This window comes from Myodes glareolus, chromosome 7, assembly GCF_982192425.1.
Source record: "Myodes glareolus chromosome 7, mMyoGla1.1, whole genome shotgun sequence".
NCBI classification, from domain to species: Eukaryota; Metazoa; Chordata; class Mammalia; order Rodentia; family Cricetidae; genus Myodes; species Myodes glareolus.
The window spans coordinates 76,732,729-76,755,034 of record NC_142032.1 but is presented as its reverse complement, the minus strand read 5'-3'; the positions used below and the strand labels follow the sequence as shown (position 1 = coordinate 76,755,034).

The window sequence follows — 22,306 nt, the reverse complement described above, 5'->3', positions numbered from 1 at the left end:
CAATGAGCGGAGAGCAGGAAGAGGCGGGGGGCCCAAAGGGCCGCTCCAAACACCTGCTTCGGACCCGAAGAGTCACAAGACCTGGGGGGGCGGGGCCAATCGGACCGCCCAATCCGAGGCCTGAGGGCGGTTACATCCGGCACTCCCGCGACTCTGGCTCCGCCCCTCGCGTTGACGTCTACTTGCCAACCTATAAACGCCTGAGCCGCGGAGGGAGGAGGAAGGAGGCGGAGAGTGGGAGGAGGCGGAGAGAGGAAGGAGGCGTTGGCTGAGGAGGAAGAGGGAGGAGGGGTAGGGGAGTTCTGGCGGAGCGGAGGCCGGAGACTCCCGAGGAGACAACGGGAGGCTACGGCGGAGTTCCTCGATGCTCGGCGGCCTCTCCGGATCCTTCTGGACACAAGTCAGTCCGAGACGGAGGAAAGGAGGAAGCGGCTTTTATGTCGGAGGACAGTCAGAGGAGCTCTATCCGTCACCGTTGCCTCACATCCGGGGCTTTGGAGGGCAGGCTCCGCCCCCTTGCACCTTTCAAGGCTACCGGAGGCGTAAACCTCTTTAAATCCCCTTAAAGGGGTGGGCCCCAAACTCGGCCGACTCCAACGCCAGCCTTAAAGGGGAAAGCTGCCGAAGCTGACAAACAGAACTCCTGTTGGAAGAACTGGGGCAAGCGGAGTTTTCCCACCTCCCGTCCCACGCAAGAAGTTCTTTAAATTCATCTTAAAGGGGAAGTGGCAGCGTGTGGCGGACTAGAAACTTAACTGCGAGCTCTTAAAAGGAACGGCCTGCTGGTTGAAAGCCTCTGGACTCTTTAAAGGGGTGGCCTCTTTCAGCCGGAGGACTTAAGACACTTTTAAAGGGGAGGTCGCGCTTTCCGCCCCTTTTAAAGGGGTGGCCCTTCCTCTTCCTCTGGGAGACTTGCCTCGACCCCTGGCACGGGGCCGCCGCCGCACTAGACCAGCCGGACACGGTGGAGTCGTCTTAAAGGGGCCGGGGGCTGGACAGTTTGAGGCCTCGCCTTAAAGGGACGGCCGCTCAGTTTTCGTCGTCGCGGCCCCGCCAGCCCTATAGGGGGGGCCTTCAGGCTTGTCGCCCCGGGGGCGGCGCCGGCTCTCTGGGCCTTGGCCTTGGGGCAAGTCAGGGGCCAGCGGATCCTGTTTTAAAGAGGAAGCCGGAGCTCTCCCGTCCCTGTGCGAACGGCAGCACCGCGCTCGCGACCCCGGGCCTCTGGACAGGCCGCTTCGGGCCCCGCCGCCTCCGGATGCGGCGCTGAGGGCCGTCACCATGGAGACGGCCGCGGCCCCAGGCCCGGGCTGGGCAGCTGAGGGGGAGCGGCGGCGAAGACGTTGCTCGCGGCGAGACCGTGATCGGGAGCAGCGGCGCCGCCGAGGTCCAGGCGGTGACGCGCCCCGGGCCTTGTTGGCCGCCCCGCGCGGCTCTTCATCCTCGTCGTCACCGCCGCCGCCCGCCCGGCCCTGGTCGTCAGCTTCGTCTGGAGAGCGGCCTGGGGGCCTGAGACGGCGGCGGCCCCGACCCAGGCCTCGACCCCCGAGACCGCGAGCTCGGAAGCGGCCTGCCGGGTCGGGCAGCCGCGGAGAAGAAGAGGAGGAAGAGGAAGAGGGGCCCGCAGACGACGGGGAAGCCGAGGAGGAGCCCGAGGAGGAGGAAGAAGAGGAGGAAGACTTGATCGATGGCTTTGCCATCGCTAGCTTTGCCAGTCTTGAGGCCTTGCAGGTGTGTCCTGATAGGAATTGGGGGTCTTTGGGAGGAGAGTCAGAAGGGCAGAGAGAAGGATACAGCCCTCGGAGCGGATGGCATTGAGGGGGCAGTGGTGACACCCCAAACCTGAGCAACCGGCTCCTCTGGCCTGGCTTCTGCCCCACCCTGGGGTGGGAGGAGGTAGAGCTAGTCTCTGGGGACTACCTAAGTTACCCTGACTGAAAGGCATTGAGTAGCTTGGTCACCCTTAGTTGGGGAGCTTTGCTTTCTCCAACCACTTCAGTCCCACCTCCTCTTCTACAGAAGGATGCATCTCTTCAGCCCCCAGAGCGACTGGAACATCGGCTGAAGCATTCTGGGAAACGGAAGAGGGGGGGCTCCAGTGGGGCCACTGGGGAGCCAGGGGACAGCTCAGAACGTGAGCCTGGCCGGCCCCCTGGGGATAGGCCCCGCAAATGGCCCAATAAGCGAAGACGGAAAGAGGTGAGCCTGTCCCAGATCCCAATCCTTCAAAAGTCTTCAGTCAGAATATCATTCGTGTAGGTTGGTTTTAGCGTGAGCATCAAAACTGCCAATCTTAAACAGTAGTCCAAGGTCTAAGAGCAGAGAGAAAGTCAGAACAAATTGGACAGCAGCCCCCCCACCCAGAGCAGGCCTGACAAAGACTTGACTGCAGTCAAACTAACTCACTTGATTTTGCTTGTGCTGTGTACTACAAACATACTGATAATTCAAGACTCATCAAAGACACTTGACACTTGTTTGAATTGTAAATAAATTAGATGTCCCTACCTTTCCTTCTAGCTGGTGACAGCCTCTAGGGAGAAAGAGACAGTCAACAAGCAAACACCTAGCCTAGTTTGAGCAGCTGTACAAGGCAGTGATCCAGGAGCAATCTAGAAATGCTGCAGAAACCCACATGAGGAAGCCACTCATTCTGTCTTGGGGGATGGGCAGCAGGTTGTGGTTAGGGAAAGCCCCCTAGAATGTCTTGGGCCCCAAAGTTAGTCAGAAGTTTGCTGAGGAAAGAAATGAAGAAAAGTTGTTTTGAACAAAATATAAGATGTGAGAACCTGGTGTATTAAGAAGATAGTAAGAGCATTGGGAATGGAGGTGGGAAGCACCAAAAGAAAAAGCTAGAAAAGGTGACTGAGAAGATTGTTAAGTGTCCTTGAATGCCTTTCTGGGAGTTGTGGCTTTATACAGTTTCCCGGCCAGTCAGCCTCTCTCACCTCTGGACTCTGGTCTTTCTCAGGCCTTCTCCCGTCACTCTGTGGAAGCTGGATATATAGTAAGTGCTAGCCACCTATAATGGCCCCTCCCTTCCCCCTTGGGTCCCACTCCTCTACTATCTCCTGATATCTCTCTCTTTCCTTCTCAGTGTGACGCAGAAAGTGATCTGGATGAGAGGGTGAGTGGGGCAAGGACTTGTTGGGTGGGCATTATTATAAATGTTTAAATGGTCTGAAGCCTACAGAACTTCCACAATTAGCAGACATGTTTCCCCAGGGTGGGAACATGGTTATTTGAACAGGATTAAGTTCTGAGGAGGAAGGGAGGGAAAAGGAGATATTGGGGTGAGGGATGAGGCCACAGTGTGTGTGTCAGAGGACAACTTTCAGAAGTCAGTTCTCCTTCCACCATGTAGGTTCCAGGGCTGAAATTCAAGGCATCAGGCTTCCCAACAAGCACTTTTACCTGCTGAGTTATCTGCTGGCACTGGTTTTTTCTTTGTTTGGCTTTTGGGTTTCGGTTTGATTTGGGTTTTGGTTTGATTGATTGGATGATTTGGTTTTTGTTTCTCATTTTATTTTGTGTATCGGTGTTTGTCTGCATGTATGTCTGCGTATCACCTGTGTGCAGTGCTTAAGAAGGCCAGAAGAGGGTATCAGATCCCCTGGAACTGAAGTTACAGACAGTTGTGAGCCTCCACGTGGGTGGACCTTCTGGAAGCCAGGGCTCTTATATGCTGATCTGTTTCTCCACACATAGACCCTGCCCTTCCACCCATTATTTTTAATGGTGGACTTGGCTAAGTAATCAGAGAATTGAAAGTTTGCTTATTGGTCAAGCATCCTTCTCAGAACTTTTCAAGCCTCCACTAGCTTTCTCCAAGAGTCCAGATGAGTCTGGAACTGAATGGTCCTTCCTATGGCCATCAGCTTGTTTGTATAATTTGAGTTTTGCAATGAAGATACCAGACCATGGTTGATCAATGCAGATGCTCATCCTGGAAAGGTCTGTTTCACTTTCCTTTTTTTTTTTTTTTTCCCACCTCAGGATAGGGTTTCTCTGTACAGCCTTTGCTGTCCTGGAACTAGCTCTGTAGACGTAGCTGGCTTTGAACTCTCAGAGATCTACCTTCTGCCTCCCAAACTCTGGAATTAAAGGCATGCACCACCACCCAGTCTATTTCAGTTTCTTATTAGTGATTTTTGGAAAATAATGTGCCCTTGGAGGTAATGTTTTACCTCTTTACTCCTATAAGTAACTACTTTTATACAGCCTGATGCGTGGTGTGTGTGTGTATGTGTGTGTGTGTGTGTTTCTTTTAAAGTTTTTAAACAGGGACTCTGGTAAACCAGAGGGTTATTATGGTCCACCTAAGGGGATGGTCTCTATCCAGTTCTAGCTAATTATTGTCATGTTAGAACAGGGGACCATTGTCAAAAAACCCTCTAGTCTGTTTTAATAAGGACTCTTCCAGCTCTTAAAATATAACAATTTAAAGGTGTTGTGGGATATTGTTTTTTGGTTTTTTTTCTTCTTCTTTTTTGTTACTGTTCACAAACCATACAGATTTGAAGGCCAAATAGTGTTTTTTAAAGATTATTTTATTAGGACCAAGCATGGTGATGTTTACCTTTAACCCCAGCACTCAGGAGTCAAAGGCAGCTAGATCTCTCTGACTTCGAGGCCAGCCAAGGCTACATAGTGAGATCCTGTCTGAGAACAAGCAAAAATATTATGTTACTACTTTTTAACTGTATATATGTGTGTGTCCATACAAGTGAGTACAGATGCCTGCAGAGGCTAGCGGCATTGAATTCCCCTGAAACTGGAGTTAGAGGTAGTTCTAAGCCGCTTGACATGGGTTAGAACTCTAACTTGGGTCCTCTGTGACAGCAATACAAACTCCTAAAAACTTATTCTTTCTGCAGCCCTCCAGCAGTCAGTTGTAACTGACACTTTTCCTTTGATCTGCTGTCATCTCAGCCATCTCTGCCTGGCATAGCAGATTTTTGGCCTCAGTGTACCACTTCCTTCTTTAAGCCCCCTAAAGTGCACATTCCAGTGGATCATAGCTAGGCTGATGAAATAGATTTGCCACCACCACCAGTTCATAGCAGGCTCCAGAGGCTTAATTACCTAACCTTCCTCTACCTTTCTCTCCTAGGTCTCCGATGATGACCTCGACCCTTCCTTTACTGTCTCGACCAGCAAAGGTTGGTCTAAGGGCTGGGGTGGAAGCATGAAAGGGACATGGGTGAGCATGAACCTCTGCTGAGCATGTCTACCATCCTGCTCTCACAGCCTCGGGTCCTCATGGCACCTTCAATGGGAACTGTGAAGCAAAACTGTCTGTGGTCCCTAAAGTGTCGGGCCTGGAGCGGAGCCAAGAGCAGCCCCCAGGGCCCGACCCGCTGCTAGTGCCTTTCCCCCCAAAGGAACCACCACCTCCACCGGCCCCTCGGCCTCCTGTCTCATCCCCTACACCCTTACCAGCTACCCCCAGTCTGCCACCCCCACCCCAGCCCCAGCTGCAGCTTCGGGTCTCACCCTTCGGCCTCCGGACTTCTCCCTATGGCAGCAGCCTGGACCTCAGCACTGGCAGGTGAGTGTACAGGGTCTGGTCTGATCTGGAAGAGCTACATTCTGTAACAGGGACATGGGATGAGGTCTAACTTGGGAGAAATTGGAAAGTTGGAGTGACACTGGGAAAATAAATTGAAAGAGATTACTACAGGGTTTAGCTGAGCCCTTTATACATTCATGTACAGAGGAATCCACTTGTGCCTTTTCAGAACGGTATATCCTGGTGAGAACTTGGTGTCAGGTGCATCTGCTCCAGATAATGTTGGGAGCATCCTTTGGGAAGTGCTGGCGTGATGATTAACAAATGCTGGCTTCCGTGTCAGTCGGACCTAGGTTCAGATTCTTACTCTGCCACTTACTGGCTATATGTTTTTTGACAAATCTTGAGAGCCCCAATTTCCTTTCTTATGAAATGAAATAATAATAGTACTTCTTTCTTAAAACTGTCTTGAGGATTGATTCTGAGTGAATGCAGTGTTTCCCAAAGTGTATACACACATCATTAGGGGGACGTGGAGTGATTTCAGGTCTTGGCCTGGTAAACTCTAAAATATTTAAAGTTAGCTGCTTTAGGAGAATATGATTGATACCTCAGCTTTTTGATTTAACATGTTACTGCTTAGGATAAGGCCTGAAAAAAAGTGAGTTATGTTATAGAAAAGGAATTGGTATAGTACAGATGGTTGCATGGCTACAGTAACACTGGGGAAGGTGATGCGACATGTTGGAGACTTGCATTGGCTCCTAAAGCAGATGCCAGCAGTTGCTCTACAGTAAGTACTCATTAAAGGGTAAGAGTTAATGACACTACTGTTATGGGTTCCTCACTGTTGTTTGTCGTCATTGTTATTATTGAGAAAACTAAGGCTCAGAGAGGGGCAGTGACTTGCTCAAGGTCACCCAGGGTGTTAATGGCAAGATGGGCATAGAGTTCAGGCTACCTGATTCGTAGGACAGGATAATGTGGTACTGCTTCCTCTGTCTTAGGGTGGTAACTTTGGTGGCCCATTGTAATTAAGCATCAAAATGAATGTTCTGTTTTGTACTGTGGTTGAGTCAGAAAAAGGAAAGTCATATGGCAAGAGATAACAGAGGCATCTTTGTGAAAACCAGATTTAAAGAGGAGAAAGGGTTGTTGGGTGTGGGAGGCATCTCATCCTGAGACTGGGTTCTCTGCAGGGAGTCCATGGGGGCCAAGTTCTACCATCTCCCATATTGGAGAACCAAGGCCACAGCATCACCCAGGCTTCTGACCCACCTCCTGTTAGAGCTAGCACCTCCCACCCCCTCACTCATCTCCCCACTTCTCTCCCCAGCTCTTCACGGCCGCCCCCCAAGGCCCCGGCCCCTCCCGTGGCTCAGCCTCCCCCCTCATCATCCTCTTCGTCCTCCTCCTCCTCATCTGCCTCCTCCTCGTCCGCGCAGCTCACCCACCGGCCCCCGACGCCCTCACTGCCCCTGCCTCTATCCACCCACAGCTTTCCTCCCCATGGGTTGCGCCCACCACCACCACCCCACCACCCCTCCTTGGTCTCCCCTGGCCCCACCCTGCCCCCACCCCCACCTCTGCTGCAGGTGCCAGGGCACCCTGGGGCCTCAGCCGCTAACGCCCTTTCTGGTGAGTTTGGGTTCCTGGCAGGGTGGAGTGGTGGGGGGCCATGGCCCCAAGCATGGGCTCAGTTGGCTTTGGCAGAGACCAAGGGCCTGCGGAGGGAGTGGCTCAAGGCTAAAGGGAAGGCCAGTTCACCTGGGCCCAAGGAGGCTGACTTGGTGGCGCCAGATATTAAAGCCTTCTTCCCCTCCCCTCCCACAGAGCAGGACCTGATCGGCCAGGACCTGAACTCTCGCTACCTGAATGCCCAGGGTGGCCCTGAGGTGGTGGGGGCAGGGGGCTCGGCCCGGCCCCTGGCCTTCCAGTTCCACCAGCACAACCACCAGCACCAGCACACCCACCAGCACACCCACCAGCACTTCACCCCTTACCCCCCGGGCCTGCTGCCTCCCCACGGCCATATGGTGAGCTCCTCCTTGGGCTGCTGATGAGGCTCAGAGGCCTAAGGGAGGGTGTCTCCTGCAGGAGAAGGAAGATCCTGGGTCCCTGGCTGGCAGCTCACTCTTCCCTTCTCTTCCCTAGTTTGAGAAATACCCAGGAAAGATGGAAGGCCTTTTCCGACATAATGTGAGTGTGTGTGAGGGTGTGTGATGTGTGGGAATGTATGTATCGGTGGAGTTCAGTCTTCAACTCCAAAAGCAAGAACCTTAAGCTTGGGAAAGCTCTTTGGGGGTGTTAGGGTGGATTCCAAAGATGGGTAGATCAGACCTGGGCTGCACCTCCACTCCCTGCTTGGACTAGTGCCCTTCTCTCCACAGCCGTACATGGCCTTCCCTCCCGCTGTGCCCGGGCTCCCTCCCGGTCTCCCGCCAGCTGTCTCCTTTGGCTCCCTGCAGGGGGCGTTCCAGCCCAAGGTGAGCTCCTGATCCAGAAACTACCACTTCCCATCCCTTACAGACATCCTGGACCCCCCTATACCTTCTTCCCATCCTCAAAACTGTATCTAGCCTCCTGCCCTCCCTTCTGGACCCAGGTTTTTGCAACGCCATGCTCCCTCTCCTGTCCCATCACCCATCTTAGTTTTAGACCCCTTTTAACTTGGCACTGGCTCTCGTGTCTGATCCCTACACTCCCCTTTCCCAGAACACGAACCCTGAGCTGCCACCACGACTGGGGCCAGTGCTGAGCGGGCTCCCCCAGAAGGGAACACAGGTGAGGGGGGACAGGTCAGGCCCTGGGGGAGTTGGAAGGTATATTGAGGGGAGAGAAGAGTTGACTAGAGAAGACGGTGAGTCACTGACTCTTCCCTGCAGTCCACCCTGAGGAGTCTAAGGAGAGGACTTTTGTATAAGTCTGTGCAGGCATGAGGAATAAAAGGTTGAGGGTATCGTCCCAAGAATAAAGTAATGAATGGGGCAGTAGTTTTGTATTTTGGTTTTGTTTGGTGATACCGGAGATCAAATCTAGGGCCTCATACATGCTGCCACTGGGCAGACACATCTCTAACAAGACACTGGTTTTTGCAGTAGTTTTCAAATATAAATCACTTGATTCCCTCCCACCCACAAGTGGCATCATACCAGGAAACAATGAAAAAGTAAACTTATAAAGTGACCAGAGTTGTTCTCCTGCTCCCCACATGTCTCAGACTTCAGGGCTCTGAGAACACTGTAAAATATGTACGGAACATGTTTCCTGAAGGATAGACTAAGTTTTCTGACTTCCATAAAAGGTCCCTTGCCTAAGGAATCCGAGGTGTCATAGGACAGGCTGCTCTCTGGTAGAGAAACCTGCCCTACCTAGCCATCCCAAGAGGGTACCTCCTTAGCATCTAACTCAGAAACCTGATGTAGACAAAGCCATGCCTAGAGTGGGAGAAGAAATGAGAAAGGAGTTTTGTCACTGCCAAGAATGATCGGAGGGAGCCACAGTCTCGGAGATTTGTGGGAAGGGTACTGTAGAGGTGTGACACTCAGGTCAGTAAAGAGGTCTGAATTGCCTCCAATCTCTCCTTTACCATCCCCAGATCCCTGATCATTTCCGGCCACCTTTGAGGGTGAGTTTGGTGAGGATCTCAGGCTGCATGAGGCTGGGGGCTGGTTTCAGGGTGTTTGGCTGAGGGGGGTGGGCTCCTGCTTGGGAACAATTAAGTTCAAGGTGTGAAGGCAGCCAGATGTAAAACAATAGAAAGTACAGGGCTTTAAGTCACAAACTGGTCTGAGATATAACTGGCCATGGGACCTTGGGCAAAACAGTTTAGCTCTCTGAGCCTCAGTTTCCTTAGGCTTTAAGATTAAGTTAATCATCCCTCAGTTTGGGGATGATGATTTAGGATGCTGTGTGGCAAGGCTCGGCCCAGGGCCAGGCCTAGAATGGGTGGTGAGTGAACATTTTTCCTTCCCTTTCCCTTTGGTCATCCTGGGGGCGACAGAAACCAGGAAAGTGGTGTGCCATGCACGTGCGTGTGGCTTACATGATCCTGAGACACCAGGAAAAGATGAAGGTACTGGGATTGGAGGGCTCGGGAAAGTGGGTCTGAGAGGCAGGGGTCATCTTAGGTAGTAACCTTCAACAAAGCTCAGAAAATTTTTTTAACAAGAAGCCTTTTCTCCTATCTCCATCATTCGTGAACAGTTCTATGCACCTGCATTCTCTGCCTAGTTTGGTGTGGTTAGAGAACATGCTAAAAGAGGTGGTAGAAAGAACCTAAGTCTCCTTCTGGTACTAGCCAGCCCTTGGAGGGAAGCTAGGGGTGAGAGAGTAAGAGCCAGGGGCAATCTAAGAATAATAGGATAAGAAGGAAAACTAAAATCTAGACCAGACCTAGCTCCTCACTGCCCCTCTCCCTATGTCCCATGCAGGGTGACTCCCACAAGCTTGACTTTCGGAACGACCTCTTGCCCTGCCTTCCGGGGCCCTATGGGGCCCTGCCCCCTGGGCAGGAGCTCTCCCACCCGGCCTCCCTCTTCACTGCGACTGGTGAGTCTGGCCAGCCCTCTCAGAGCCTATAGCCCAGTGTCCACCTTGCTCCCACTCATCCTCATCAGAATCTCCCACCTCTCTGCCCCAGGAGCCGTCCATGCTGCAGCCAATCCTTTCACAACAGCTCCCGGGGCCCATGGACCCTTCCTGAGCCCCAGCACCCACATTGGTAAGAGCCAAGAAAACTTTGGGCTTCCTTTGCCCTGTTCTTAACATGGAAATAGAGATGGAAACCAGCCTAAGCAACAACTCAAGTTGGGTAGATAGGATTTTATTTGCAGTCACTCTCCCTACTCTGAATGCATATGGAAGGGTGTGATGGTCCCACTCTGCTGCTGCTACTCCTGCCTCTGAAGTAGTCAGTGATAGAGGATAGTGTTCCACCTGAGAGAGTGAAGAAGAAAGATTGTGCAGGCCCAAGGGAGAACATGGTTATTGACCTAGGGAAGTTTCCTGGGAAGATTTAACCAGACTATAGGTGGGGGGGAAGAAAAGTTAACTCCAGATAAAGGTGTTTCTGGCTAGAAAGACTGAGGATCCCGTGGAGGGGTAGGCTAGTTAATTCTAACTGATTGTGGCTATGTAAGAAGAATCAGGCTGAGAAAATGTTACAGATAGGGTGAAGCTGGCAAAAGTCTTCAGGCTAGTAGTTTGCTACAAAATTGAGAGCTGCCAAAGAGGTCTTAGATATCTGGAGTTGGTACAGATAAGAATTTGACTTTTTGGCTGGGCAGTGGTGGTGCACACCTTTAATCTCAGCTCTTGGGAGGCAGAGACAGGTGGATCTCTGTGATTTTGAGTCCAGTCTGATCTACAGAGCAAGTTCCAGGACAGGCTCCAAAGCTATACAGAGAAACCCTGTCTTGGGGGGAAAAATTGACTTTTATAGTTAGAGATGCCCCAGGCTAATGGTACTTTACAGCTAGATGACTTTTGGCAAGTCATTTTACCTCTCTGAGCCTGTTTTATCATTTGAAAATGAGAATTGTCCTTTTTACTTAAAGAGGTTTTAAAGAGACTAAACAACAGTGTCTGACCTGGCACAAGAGATGCTCAGTAAATGACTCTTAAAACTAAGTCACTGTGAGCTGTTATACACGCCTTTAATCCCAACACTGGGGGAGGTGGAGGCAGGTAGATCTCTGTGAGTTCCAGGCCAGCCAGAACTATGTAGTGAGACCCTGTTTCAAAGAACAAATACCAAAAGTCTAAGACACTAAGGACTCCAGCCTCACTACTCACCTGCCTCTTCCCCACCATTTCTTTGAGTCTGCTCAAAATTGACTGCCCTGTGCTCTGACCAATTTCCCTTTCCCCCCACAGATCCCTTTGGGCGTCCCACAAGCTTTGCCTCATTGGCTGCCCTCTCCAACGGGGCCTTTGGAGGCCTGGGCAGCCCCACATTCAGTGAGTGCTGGGTAGGGTGGGAAGATGAGGGTGGGAACAGCAACAGTGGGGCTATATGCTCAAGTTAGGCCTGTGAGGTCACCTCTGTGCAGTGTCCCCCTCCTGGCCCCTGTCACTTTCTACTTTACCTTCTACCAGACTCCAGCGCCGTCTTTGCCCAGAAAGAAAGCCCAGGAGCCCCACCAGCCTTTGCCTCCCCACCAGACCCATGGGGCCGCCTGCACCGCAGTCCTCTTGCCTTTCCTGCTTGGGTCCGACCCCCTGAAACTGCACGGACACCAGGCTCAGACAAGGAGCGACCTGTGGAGCGAAGAGAGCCCTCTGTCACCAAGGAGGAGAAAGACAGGTATGTCCTCTACGTAACTGCAACCTTATGCACTGCAGCGCTGTCAGCCACAGGAATTCCTTCATTCTGTTCCCTTGTGCCTGCCCACCTACCCCACCAGGGACCTCCCTTTCTCACGGCCCCAGCTGCGAGTTTCTCCTGCTACTCCTAAGGCCAGGGCTGGCGAGGAAGGAGCCCGTCCAGCCAAGGAGTCTGTGCGGGTAAAGGAAGAGCGGAAAGAAGAGGCTGCTGCCGCCGCCGCCGCTGCTGCTGCTGCTGCAGCTGCTGCTGCTGCTGCTGCCGCCGCCGCTGCTGCAACCACTGGGCCTCAGGGCCTTCACTTGCTTTTGGAGAGGCCCCGGCCACCCCCTTTTCTTGGCCCTAGTCTGCCAGAGCGCTGTGCAGGCTTCTCAGAGCCAGCCTGGTTGGCAGGGCCCCCACGCCTGACCAGGCCACCACGCTTCTATGAGGCAGGTGAGGAGTTGACTGGACCAGGGGCCATGGCCGCTGCCCGCCTCTATAGTCTAGACCCTGCTCATCCCCTGCTCTACAGCCGTTTGGCTCCTCCACCACCACCTACTGCAACTCCAGGAACCCCTCACCTTCTCAGCAAGACCCCACCAGGAGCCCTTTTGGGAGCACCACCACCTCTTGTGCCCGCTCCCCGGCCCAGTTCCCCACCTAGGGCCCCTGGCCCAGCCCGGGCTGACAGGTGAGGAGAGGTGAGGGGCAGGGGCAAAGCTCCACCCCCTTTCCCCATTCCTTGTGACAAAGTCCTAGGGCTGAAGTTTTTAAGCCAGGGTTGGTAGGCAAAGGTCACAATCTCATGGCCATCTCTGAAGTCATGGACCTGGGAATAGAATCCCCAACCCACACACACACACAAGGTCAAGTATCTCGTGGACTCTGGGGTCACTGGGAGGACAGAGGTCATAAGCCTCTAGAAAGAAGTGTGTGTGTGAGTGTGAATGTGTGAGTGCGCACACGCGTGCACATGAGGGGGATATTTCAGAGGTTATGGCTCATGACCTTAGGTGCACCATGCCCCCTCTAAGGGCCTCTAGGCCCTTGGCCTGCCTCCCCAAGGGCTCACTAAGCCAGAGGCCAAAGTGCCCCCCTCCCCCTCACCTAACACCCAAGTTCTCATGCCCTCTTAGGGCTGAAGAAAGAGGAACTAAAGGAAAAGGGGTTCCATGTACATATTTATCACCCCTTCCACAAATCTCCCCAGACCTTTTGTACATTTTTACAGGGGTGCCCCTCCCAACAATCCCCTTCCTGGTTAATTAAATCCTCAGACTGGTGCTGTGTTCCTAGCCTCTGGCCTCTCTGTAGGGGGAGGGTGTCCCAGGGGAAGAGCCTGGAGGGGACAGGCAGGAACCCAGGGCTTGACCCTGGGTGTGTGGGGTTCATCAGGAGGTAGACCAACAGGGAAAGGGACCTAGAATCTAGGCTGGAGGGAAGGGCAAACACTATTTGGCTGTCAGCCCAGGTTCCCCCAGACTTGTTCTATTAATTCTATGTGGCCCACTACTCTAAAAGTCTCAGCCTTCGAGCCTCAGACTCCTCTTAATGGTTAAGTTCCCACCACTACCCTATTTCCAAGTGCCCTCAGGACTCCTGGGCCCTGTTCCACAGAACCCTGTCCCAAACTAAGGGAGAGGTGGCCAGAGAAGGTCACCATGAAACACACACCAAAGAAGGGGGTTGGTTCAGGGGTGGGCAACACAGGCAGCTTCTTCAGCAGCCTCCCAGCAGCAGCCCCAGCCTTCCCAAAGCAGCAGCACCTCCAGGCTGGGGCCTAACTAGAAGGCAGGGCTCAGTTTAACAAGACCGGAACTTTGACTTTTTCCCCAGTGGGGCTTATTCTGTAACATGACTTGCGAATATTTATATAAAAATGAGTGTTACAATGAGACACCCCCACCCCCTGACTCCTCTTTCAGTCTGTGTGAGTTGTCTGGTATGGGTTGGATTGGGTCCCAGAATGAGGAAAGAATGAGGACAATACTGGCTATGTCCTCCTGATGGAGGGTTTTTTCCCCTCCCTCCTACCTGGGGAGTTCTGCCACTTCTGAATGGGTGAGTTGGTTAATAATGGTTGTTGACGTTTTCAAATACATTAGATTCAAACATGTAGAAAGACATTGAACCATCCACAGGGCTAGTCAGTTATTTGGTGTGTGTTCTCTTTGTTTATCTGTGTATATATGTTAGAAAAGACCCATAATTTTCACATAGATCATTTTTGCCAAAACAGCATTATCACTACAAAATAAATACATGAACACAAAGTACAAAGGAAAAGTACCTCATAATCCTAGCTCAGAAACCATTATTTAAGAAGCCGGCTGTATGGCTGGGCATGGTGGTGCACACCTTTAATCCCTGCTCTCTGGAGGCAGAGGCAGGTGAATCTCTTGAGTCAAGGCCATCCTGGTCTACAAAGTTGAGTTCCAGGACAGCCAGAATTATACTATTAAGACCCTGTCTCTCTCTCAAAAAAAAATTAAAAATTAAAAAAAAAAATAAAAAAGCCATGTGGCATGTGGGACTGAAGAGATGGTTCAGTTAAGAGCACTTCACTGCAGGGCAGAGCATGGTGGTGCATGCCTTTAATTAGACAAGCCTAGTCTACATGAATAATTTTGGGCCAGCCAGGACTACATAGTAAGACCCTGTCTCCAAATAACAACAAAAAATTGTTGCTCTTTCAAGGGAGCTAGAATTAATTGCCAGCCTCTGTTTTACAACCATCCATAACTCTGGTTCCAGGGGATCCATTGCCCTCTTGTGGCCTCTGAGAGCATCAGCTGTGTATGTGGTACAGACATATATACACAAGCAAAACACTGATAAACATACTTTGTTTTTTTAAAGACTTAAAGCATAGTAAAAATTTGGACTGGAGAGAGATGGCTCAGCAGCTTAGAGCATGTATTAGTCCTGCAGAGACTTGGATTTGATTTCCAGCACCTACCTGGGGCCTTACAGACATTCATAACTTCATTTCCAGAGTATCCATTGCCCTCTTGATATCCTCAAGCACCAGGCATGAACATGGTACACATTAATCCCTGCAAGCAAAACATTTGTACACATAAAGACCTTTTAAAAAATTATAATAAAAACAAGACCATAAATTGTTTAAAGCTCTAAATGGGGGCACATGCTTTTAATCCTAGCACTTTAGAGGCAAAGTTCAGTGAGATTCTGAATAAAAAAAGGAAAAAAAAGAAAAAGTCAGGCATGGTGATACTGCATGTGTACATAAATACACATGCAGGCAAAATACATAGTCCCGGGTATGTTGGCACATAGATCTCTATGAATTGGAAGCCAACTAAGACTACATGTGAGACTGTCACAACAAAACAGCCTGCGTGCGTGTGTGTGTGTGTGTGTGTGTGTAACTTTGAATGGGTGTAGAGAGATGGCTCAGCAGTTAAGAGCACTTGCAGCCTCTTCCACAGGACCAGTTAAATTTCCAGCACCCACTCAGGTGTCTCAACCATCTGTAACTATCTCCAGGGCCCCTGGCTTCATGGGCACCTGCACTCAAATACATATACCCCAATGTGCACACACACAATTTAAAAATATATTTGTGATTTTGGTCCAAGTGTGATGATTCATGCCTTTAATCTGAGCATTTAGGAGGTAGAGTTGGGTTCTCTGTGAGTTCAGGGCCACCTGTTCTACATAGTGAATGCCAGACAAGCTAAGGCTACATAAGCCCTTACTTTGCCTGAAATGCAAAACAAAACCCACACATATATACATACATTTATTTATTCTTTTGAGACAATCTCTTCATAGCCTAAGCTGATGTCAAACTTTCCATCCTCCTGCCTCAGGATCCCATGTGCCACTATATCTAGCTGATAACTATATAATCTTCAGTTTTAGGGGCACTGATGTTTTAAGCCAGGGTCTCAATATATAGTCTTAGCAGATGTGGCATTTACTATATAGACCAGGGTGTATCCTTCATCTCACAGAGGTTTCCTGCTTCTGCTTCCCCAATACTAGGATTAAAGGTATGCACCACCACACCTGGCATGTAATACTGAATCCTGAGCAATGTCTGTTGTTTAATATAAATGATTTTTGGTTCATATGTATGAATTTTTTCTGCATGTGTATGTGTGCACCACATGCATACATTGCCCTCAGAGACCAGAAGAGGGCATCGGATCCCAAGACTGGAATTAGAGATGGTTTTGAATTGCCATGTGGTGTTTGGGAAATGATTGATCCATCTCTCTTGCCCTTGAGCATTGCACTATTTCTCTGTTATGTTATTCTTATTTATAAAATACAAGATTTTTGGGTTTTTGGTTTTTTTTTTTTTTGTATTAGGAAGAATCGCTCGCTGGCCTTGAATTCAATACATAACCAAGGATGACCTTGAACAACTTTTCCCTGTGTGAGAAAAGGTCTCCCAATAAGTAGCTAGCTCTGTCTGACCTGAACTCACCATGTAGACCAGATTATCCTTGAACCTGTAGCACTACCATGCCTAGTTTTACAGGGCCGTAGAATCATACTCTGGGATCTGTACACTCTAGGCAGGTACTCTACCCGACTGAGTTACGTACATTCCTACCTTGTTTGCCTTTAGAGACTATATATGGCCAACACTAATGTTAAACTCCAAAACTTCCTACTGTGCCCCTGAAGTATTAGGGATATAAATTTATGCCACTGTACCAAGTTCAGGTATTTTTAAACAATTTGAAGGAACTAGGGAGATAGCTCAGTAAAGTGTGTACTGTACAAACTTGAGGACCCGAGTTCAATTTCCAGAGCCCATCTTAAAAGCCATGTGTGTAATGATCTTCAGGTCAGTGAGAGAGCTTGTCTCAAAAAATAAGGTGATGCTTCCTGAGAAACACCACCAGAGGCTGACCTGTGGCCTCTGTGCAGATGTGCATAAACAAAACAAGTTACCTTGGAGCTAACTAGTTGTGTGTATATGGTGCACTCATGTAATCCCAGCATTTAGAAAGCTGAGGCAGGAGGATTATAAATTTAAGGACAGCCTGGACTCTACAGTGAGACCTTAGGTTTAAAAAAAAGAAAAAAAAAGAAACCCTGTTTTGAAAAACCAAAAAAGGAAAGAAAAAAACAAGTGGATTAAGGTTACTCTGACTCCAAACCAGATCTAAAACTGGATGAGTGGAGTGTGAATCACTGTGAAGCTCAACGCAAATACAGAAGGATTGTTTTGACTCCTGCTTGTAACTAAAAATGTGACTGTGGACCCCATACCAGGTGTTTTGGGACAGTCCTGGTATCAAGTATTGCAATGATGAACTGTTAAGAGCAAGCTGATGGAGTCAGGGTTGGGGTGTAGCTCAGCAGAGTTCCTTCCCCAGCACTACATAAAAGTAGGCATAAGAGAATGGAGAGTTGGGGGCTGGAGAGATGGCTCAGAGGTTAAGAGCATTGTCTGCTCTTCCAAAGGTCCTGAGTTCAACTCCCAGCAACCACATGGTGGCTCACAACCATCTGTAATAAGGTCTGGTGTCCTCTTCTGGCCTGTAGGCATACACGCAGACAGAATATTGTATAATAAATATTAAAAAAAAAAAAGAATGGAGAGTTGACTCAGCAGTTAAGGGCACATACTGTTCTTCCAGAAGGCCCAAGTTTGGTTCCTAGCACTCATGTCAGAGAACTCAAAACCTGTATCTCCAGCTCCTGGGAGATTTGATGCCTTCGGTCACTATGTATGGTACCTGCATTTCTGTGCACATACACAAAATAATTTTTGTTTGGTTTGGTTTTGGTTTGTTGAGACAAGGTTTCTCCAAATAGCAGCTTTGACTATCCTGGAACTTGCTTTGTAGACCAGGCTGGCCTTGAACTCACAAGAGATCTGCCTGCCTTTGCCTCCCTAGTGCTGGGATCACAGGAGTGTCCTACCACTGCCTGACAAAATAATCTTTTTTTTTTTTTTTTTTTTTTTTTTTTTTTTTTTTGAGACAGGGTTTCTCTGTCCTGGTGCCTGTCCTGGAACTAGCTCTTGTAGACTAGGCTGGCCTTGAACTCACAGAGCTCCACCTACCTCTGCCTCCAAGAGTATGGGGATTAAAGGCATGCACCACCACTGCCCGGCCTGACGAAATAATTAATGGCTAGAAAGATGCCTTAGTGGTTAAGAGTACTGGCTGCTCTTACAGATGACCTAGGTTCTGTTCCCAGGACCCACGTGGAGGTTCACAATAGTCTTAATTCTGGTTCCAGGGAATCTGATGCCCTCTCTCCTAGCACCAGGCATGCACATGATGCACATATATATGCAGGCAAACAGTCATATACAAACAAACAAAAAAAAACATACAGAACAGTGAATGCCTCTAATCCCAGCACTCAGGGTATCAAGAGTTCAAGGTCATCCTCAGCTACATAGGGAGCTCCAGACCAGCAAAGGACATATGAGACCATGTGGGAACAGGGGGATTTAAGGGCCTGAAGATGCTTCAGCAGTTAAGTGCACTCACTCTTGCAGAGTACCCAGGATCAGCGCCCAGCACTCACATGCATGGTGGCTCACAACCATCTGCAAGTCCAGTTCCAGAGAAGCCCACACCTTTTGACCTCTACAGGCTCATACGTGAATGTGGTGCACATGGGTACACCTAAGAACACACACACAAAATATATTTTTAACCAGGTGTGGTGGTACATGTTTTTAATCCCAGAACTGTCAAGGTAAATGAGTTCAAGGCCAGCGTGGTCAACATAGCAACTTCCAGGCCAGCCAGGACTACATAGTAAAACACTGTCTCCAAATAATTTTCTTTTATTTAAAAATCAAATGACAACTTTGATACAATTCTTGTATATTCCACTTGTAACTGGCTTTGTTCACTTGGCATTATGATATCAAGATACTTTTTATTACCAGATAATATTCCATTGGAATATATCTACACCACATTTGTTTATCTTTCAGTACATGGATGTTTGGATTTTTTCTGTCCTTTGACTTGTAACATTGCTGTGACTTATTAATTTTTGTGTGAATGAATTTTTAATATTCCTGGGAATGTAGATCTGACACAGACTGTAGGTGTTGCTGAACTGATTTACAAAGCAGTCAACACCATTTCCTCTTCCATCAGCAAGGTGTGAGGGTTTGAGATGTTAACTGCTTTTTGTTTGAGTTTTTTGTTTTGGTTACAGTTATGTTTTGTGGTGCTAGGGATCATACACATGGTTCTGGGCATAGTAAGCAAAAACTGAAGGGTTTTTGGTTAATTGGTTGGCTGGGGTGTATCTGTCTGTCTAACTTCAAATACATATACGTGTGTATGAATGAGTGAACTTACCTATGTCAGCACCTTGGAGACCTGAAGTTGATATTCGATATCCCCCATAATTGCTTTTCTATTTTATTTTTTGAGACAGGGAGTTTTGCCATTTCAGCTAGACTGGCTGACCAGCGCAGACCTCGTATGTAGCTGTGATAGCCGTGCTGGGGATCCACATTCAGGTCCTCCTGCTTGTGCAGCCGGTACTCTACTCTGACGCATCTCCCCGGGGTACTTTTGCCCCCCTTTTTTTGAGACAGGGTTTTCTTGTAGCCCAGACTAGCCTTGAACTTGATGTGTAATCAAGTATGATTTTGACCTCCTAGTCCTCCTGCCTCCACCTCTCAAGTTCTTGGATAACTACCACAACCAGCTGTTGTTTTCAAAGCAGGAGACCTCAATAGCTGGTTCTGACTTTGAACTCATCATTTGCTTCCCATGTGCTGGAATTACAGACATGAACTACTTGTGCTTTGATTGAGATGAAGTTTTTTTGTTGTTGGGTTTATATTTTTTTAGATTAAAAAAGTTTGTTTTTTTTTATGTGATTGTAGATATGTCTGAGTAGTTGGGTTTTTTTTTACCCTTTGGGGGTCCACCACCCAGCACCCAAATAAATACAGATACTTATTATTACTTATGAATACCCAGCCTTAGCTTGCCTTGTTTCTAATCAACTTTTCTAACTTAAATTATCCTGTTTCTCTTTAACTATATTTGCCTCTGGGCTTTTTAACCTTTCTTTATTCTATATATCTTTCTTTCCTTCTTACTCTGTGGCTGACTGTGTGGCTGGGTGACTGGCCCCTGGTGTCTCTTCTTTTCTTGCTTCTCCTCCTCTCTCTTCTCAAGCCTAGACTTCCCCTCCTATTTATTCTTTCTGCCTGGCAGCCTTGCCCAGCCCCCTCTCTCTCCTGCCTCGCAATTGGGTGTTCAGGACTTTGTTAAACCAATCAGGTGTTTTAGACAGGCAAAGTAACACAGCTTTGCAGAGTTAAACAAATACAACATAAAAGGTGCAACACATCTTAAACTAATATTCTACAACATTTCTGCATACTACATGTGTTCCTGGAGTGCAGGGACTAAAAGAGGGTGTTGGAACCTTTGAGAGTGCAGTTATAGATGGTTATGAACTGCTGTAGGTGTTGGGAATTAAATCCAGGACTTCTGAAAGAACAGCCAGTGCTCTTAACCACTGAGACATCCCTCCAGCCCCAGATTTACTTATTTAGGCATGTTTTACCTACACATGTGTACATGTGAACAGCATGCAGACTTGGACCTTTAAAAATCAGATCCCCTGGAACTGGAGTTACAGATGGTTGTAAACCACCACGTGGGTCCTGGGAATTGAACCTAGATCTTCTGTAAGAGCAGCCAGTGCTCAGTGCCTCCTCCTTTTTCACAGTTTTATTCTTGAGTATAAGTGTTTTGCTTGCATATGTGCAGCATGGTTTGCCTAGTGCCTGCAGGGACCAGAAGAGGGTGTTGCATCCCCTGGGACTAGTGTTATAGAGGGTTGTGAGCTGACATGTGAGGGCAGGTCCTTTGCATAAGTAGCAAGACCTCTTTAACCACTGAGCCATCTATCTATTCAGCATATGGAGTTTGAATAGTTTTACCAAGCTTCTTGTTGTATGAATTTAGTTTTGGCTTTGGTTTTTGAGATAAGGTCTCAGTGTATAGCTCTGGCACTTCTGGAGCTCCATGTAGACCAGGCTGACCTCATATTTACAAAGGTCTGCATGTCTCTGCCTCCAGAGTGCTGGGGATTAAAATGTGTGCCCACAGCTAGGCATCATAGCTCACGCCTTTAGTCCCAGAACTTGGGAGGCAGAGGCAGACAGATCTCTGTGAGTTCGAGGCCTGGTCTACAAAGTGAGTTCCAGAACAGCCAGGACTATTACAGGGAGAAACCCTGTCTCAAGAACCAAACACCAGGCAGTGGTGACACACACCTTTAATCCCAGCACTCAGAAAGCAGCGACAGGTGAAACCCTGTCTCAAAAAAAAAAAAAAACAAAACAAAAAAAAACCAAGCCAAATAATAAAAAGCCGGGCACTTGGGAGGCAGAGGCTGGCAGATCTCTGTGAGTTCTGTTACATGGAGAAACTGTGTCTCAAAAAAAAGAGAGAAAAATAAAAAAAATATATGCCCAGAAGCCCAACTTTGCTGTATGAAAGTGTTCAAGGTCTGACACAGAAAATGTTCAAAGAATGACTGTTGTACTTGCAAGATGGCTCTTCAGGTATAGTTACCAGCTGATAAACCTGATAACCTGAGTTCGGTTCCCAGACCCATGTAGCGGGAGGACAGAACCAACTCTTTTACAAATGCACATGCATACAAAATTTATTTTTAAAAAGGAAAGGGGGATGAGATGACTCGGTGGATCAAAAGCTCTTGCCACTGAGAACTTGAGTACACTTCTGTGACCCATATGGTGGAAGGAGAGAATCAGCTCCCACAAGCTATTCCTCTGGCAACCATGTCCTTTGGTGTGTATACCTACATGCACATAAATAAAATTTTTTTAAATGATTGCTATCCTTCCTGGCAATGCCTGTTTGATTAGAAACTCAAGAAACAGGTTTTGAGAGCCATGATGAAAGAGAATGCTGACCTACATGCAGTTTGTGTGGGAAGCACATGTTTCAAAATTGGCTTTGAGGTGGGCAGAATCTCTTAGGTTGCAGAAGGAAGGGGGCTGAAAGATTTGACACCAGAGTCCTCCACTGCTTGCCAGTTTTATGGCTTAGATATAGTCTGTTTCTGGTGGGAAAAGAAGGGAAATGAGGACCATACACAGGTACCTGTGACACATGAGATAATTAATGCATGTAACGAAAAGGTGCTTAGCACAGAACTTAGTACATAGCAAAATTAGACTAGCTGTAGTTTAAAAGATAGAAATGATGCAGCACTGGGAATGTAATTCTGTTGGTAGAATCCTTGTATAGCATTCAGGAAACTCTGGGTTGAATTCCCAGCACCACATAAAAACAGGCACGGAAGTCCAGCCCTGCAATCCCAGCACTGGGCAGTGGAGGGAAGAGAATAAAGAAACTCAAGGACAAACAAGCCAGGCGTGATTGTTGTTATGGACGTCTCAGCGGAGGTGCGGGTTTACATCGAAAGAAGGCTCAGAGAATGAACTTTAAGAATTAACTTAGCCATTCGCGGCA

General features: G+C 48.7%; 1 protein-coding gene across 1 annotated transcript; it reads left to right on the top strand.

Moving 5' to 3' along the window:
* Window positions 1-157: 157 nt before the first annotated feature.
* Fbrs (fibrosin) lies at window positions 158-13,713 on the top strand. The gene is made up of 18 exons (XM_048455325.3): window positions 158-1,728; window positions 2,017-2,196; window positions 2,969-3,004; window positions 3,095-3,124; window positions 5,111-5,159; window positions 5,248-5,548; window positions 6,846-7,147; window positions 7,343-7,545; window positions 7,664-7,708; window positions 7,900-7,995; window positions 8,225-8,293; window positions 9,108-9,137; window positions 9,513-9,584; window positions 9,943-10,060; window positions 10,152-10,232; window positions 11,387-11,470; window positions 11,609-11,816; window positions 11,917-13,713. Exons 1-18 carry the CDS (start codon window positions 1,279-1,281, stop codon window positions 12,509-12,511), a joined length of 2,949 nt encoding a protein of 982 aa, XP_048311282.2. The 5' UTR covers window positions 158-1,278; the 3' UTR covers window positions 12,512-13,713.
* Window positions 13,714-22,306: the final 8,593 nt, after the last annotated feature.

Coding starts and splice junctions, on each gene's coding strand:
- Fbrs (XM_048455325.3), top strand. CDS start 1,279: ATGGAGACGGCCGCGGCCCCAGGCCCGGGCTGGGCAGCTGAGGGGGAG. Junction 3,005..3,094: donor CTGTGGAAGCTGGATATATA/GTAAGTGCTAGC, acceptor TTTCCTTCTCAG/TGTGACGCAGAAAGTGATCT. Junction 11,817..11,916: donor ACCAAGGAGGAGAAAGACAG/GTATGTCCTCTA, acceptor CTACCCCACCAG/GGACCTCCCTTTCTCACGGC.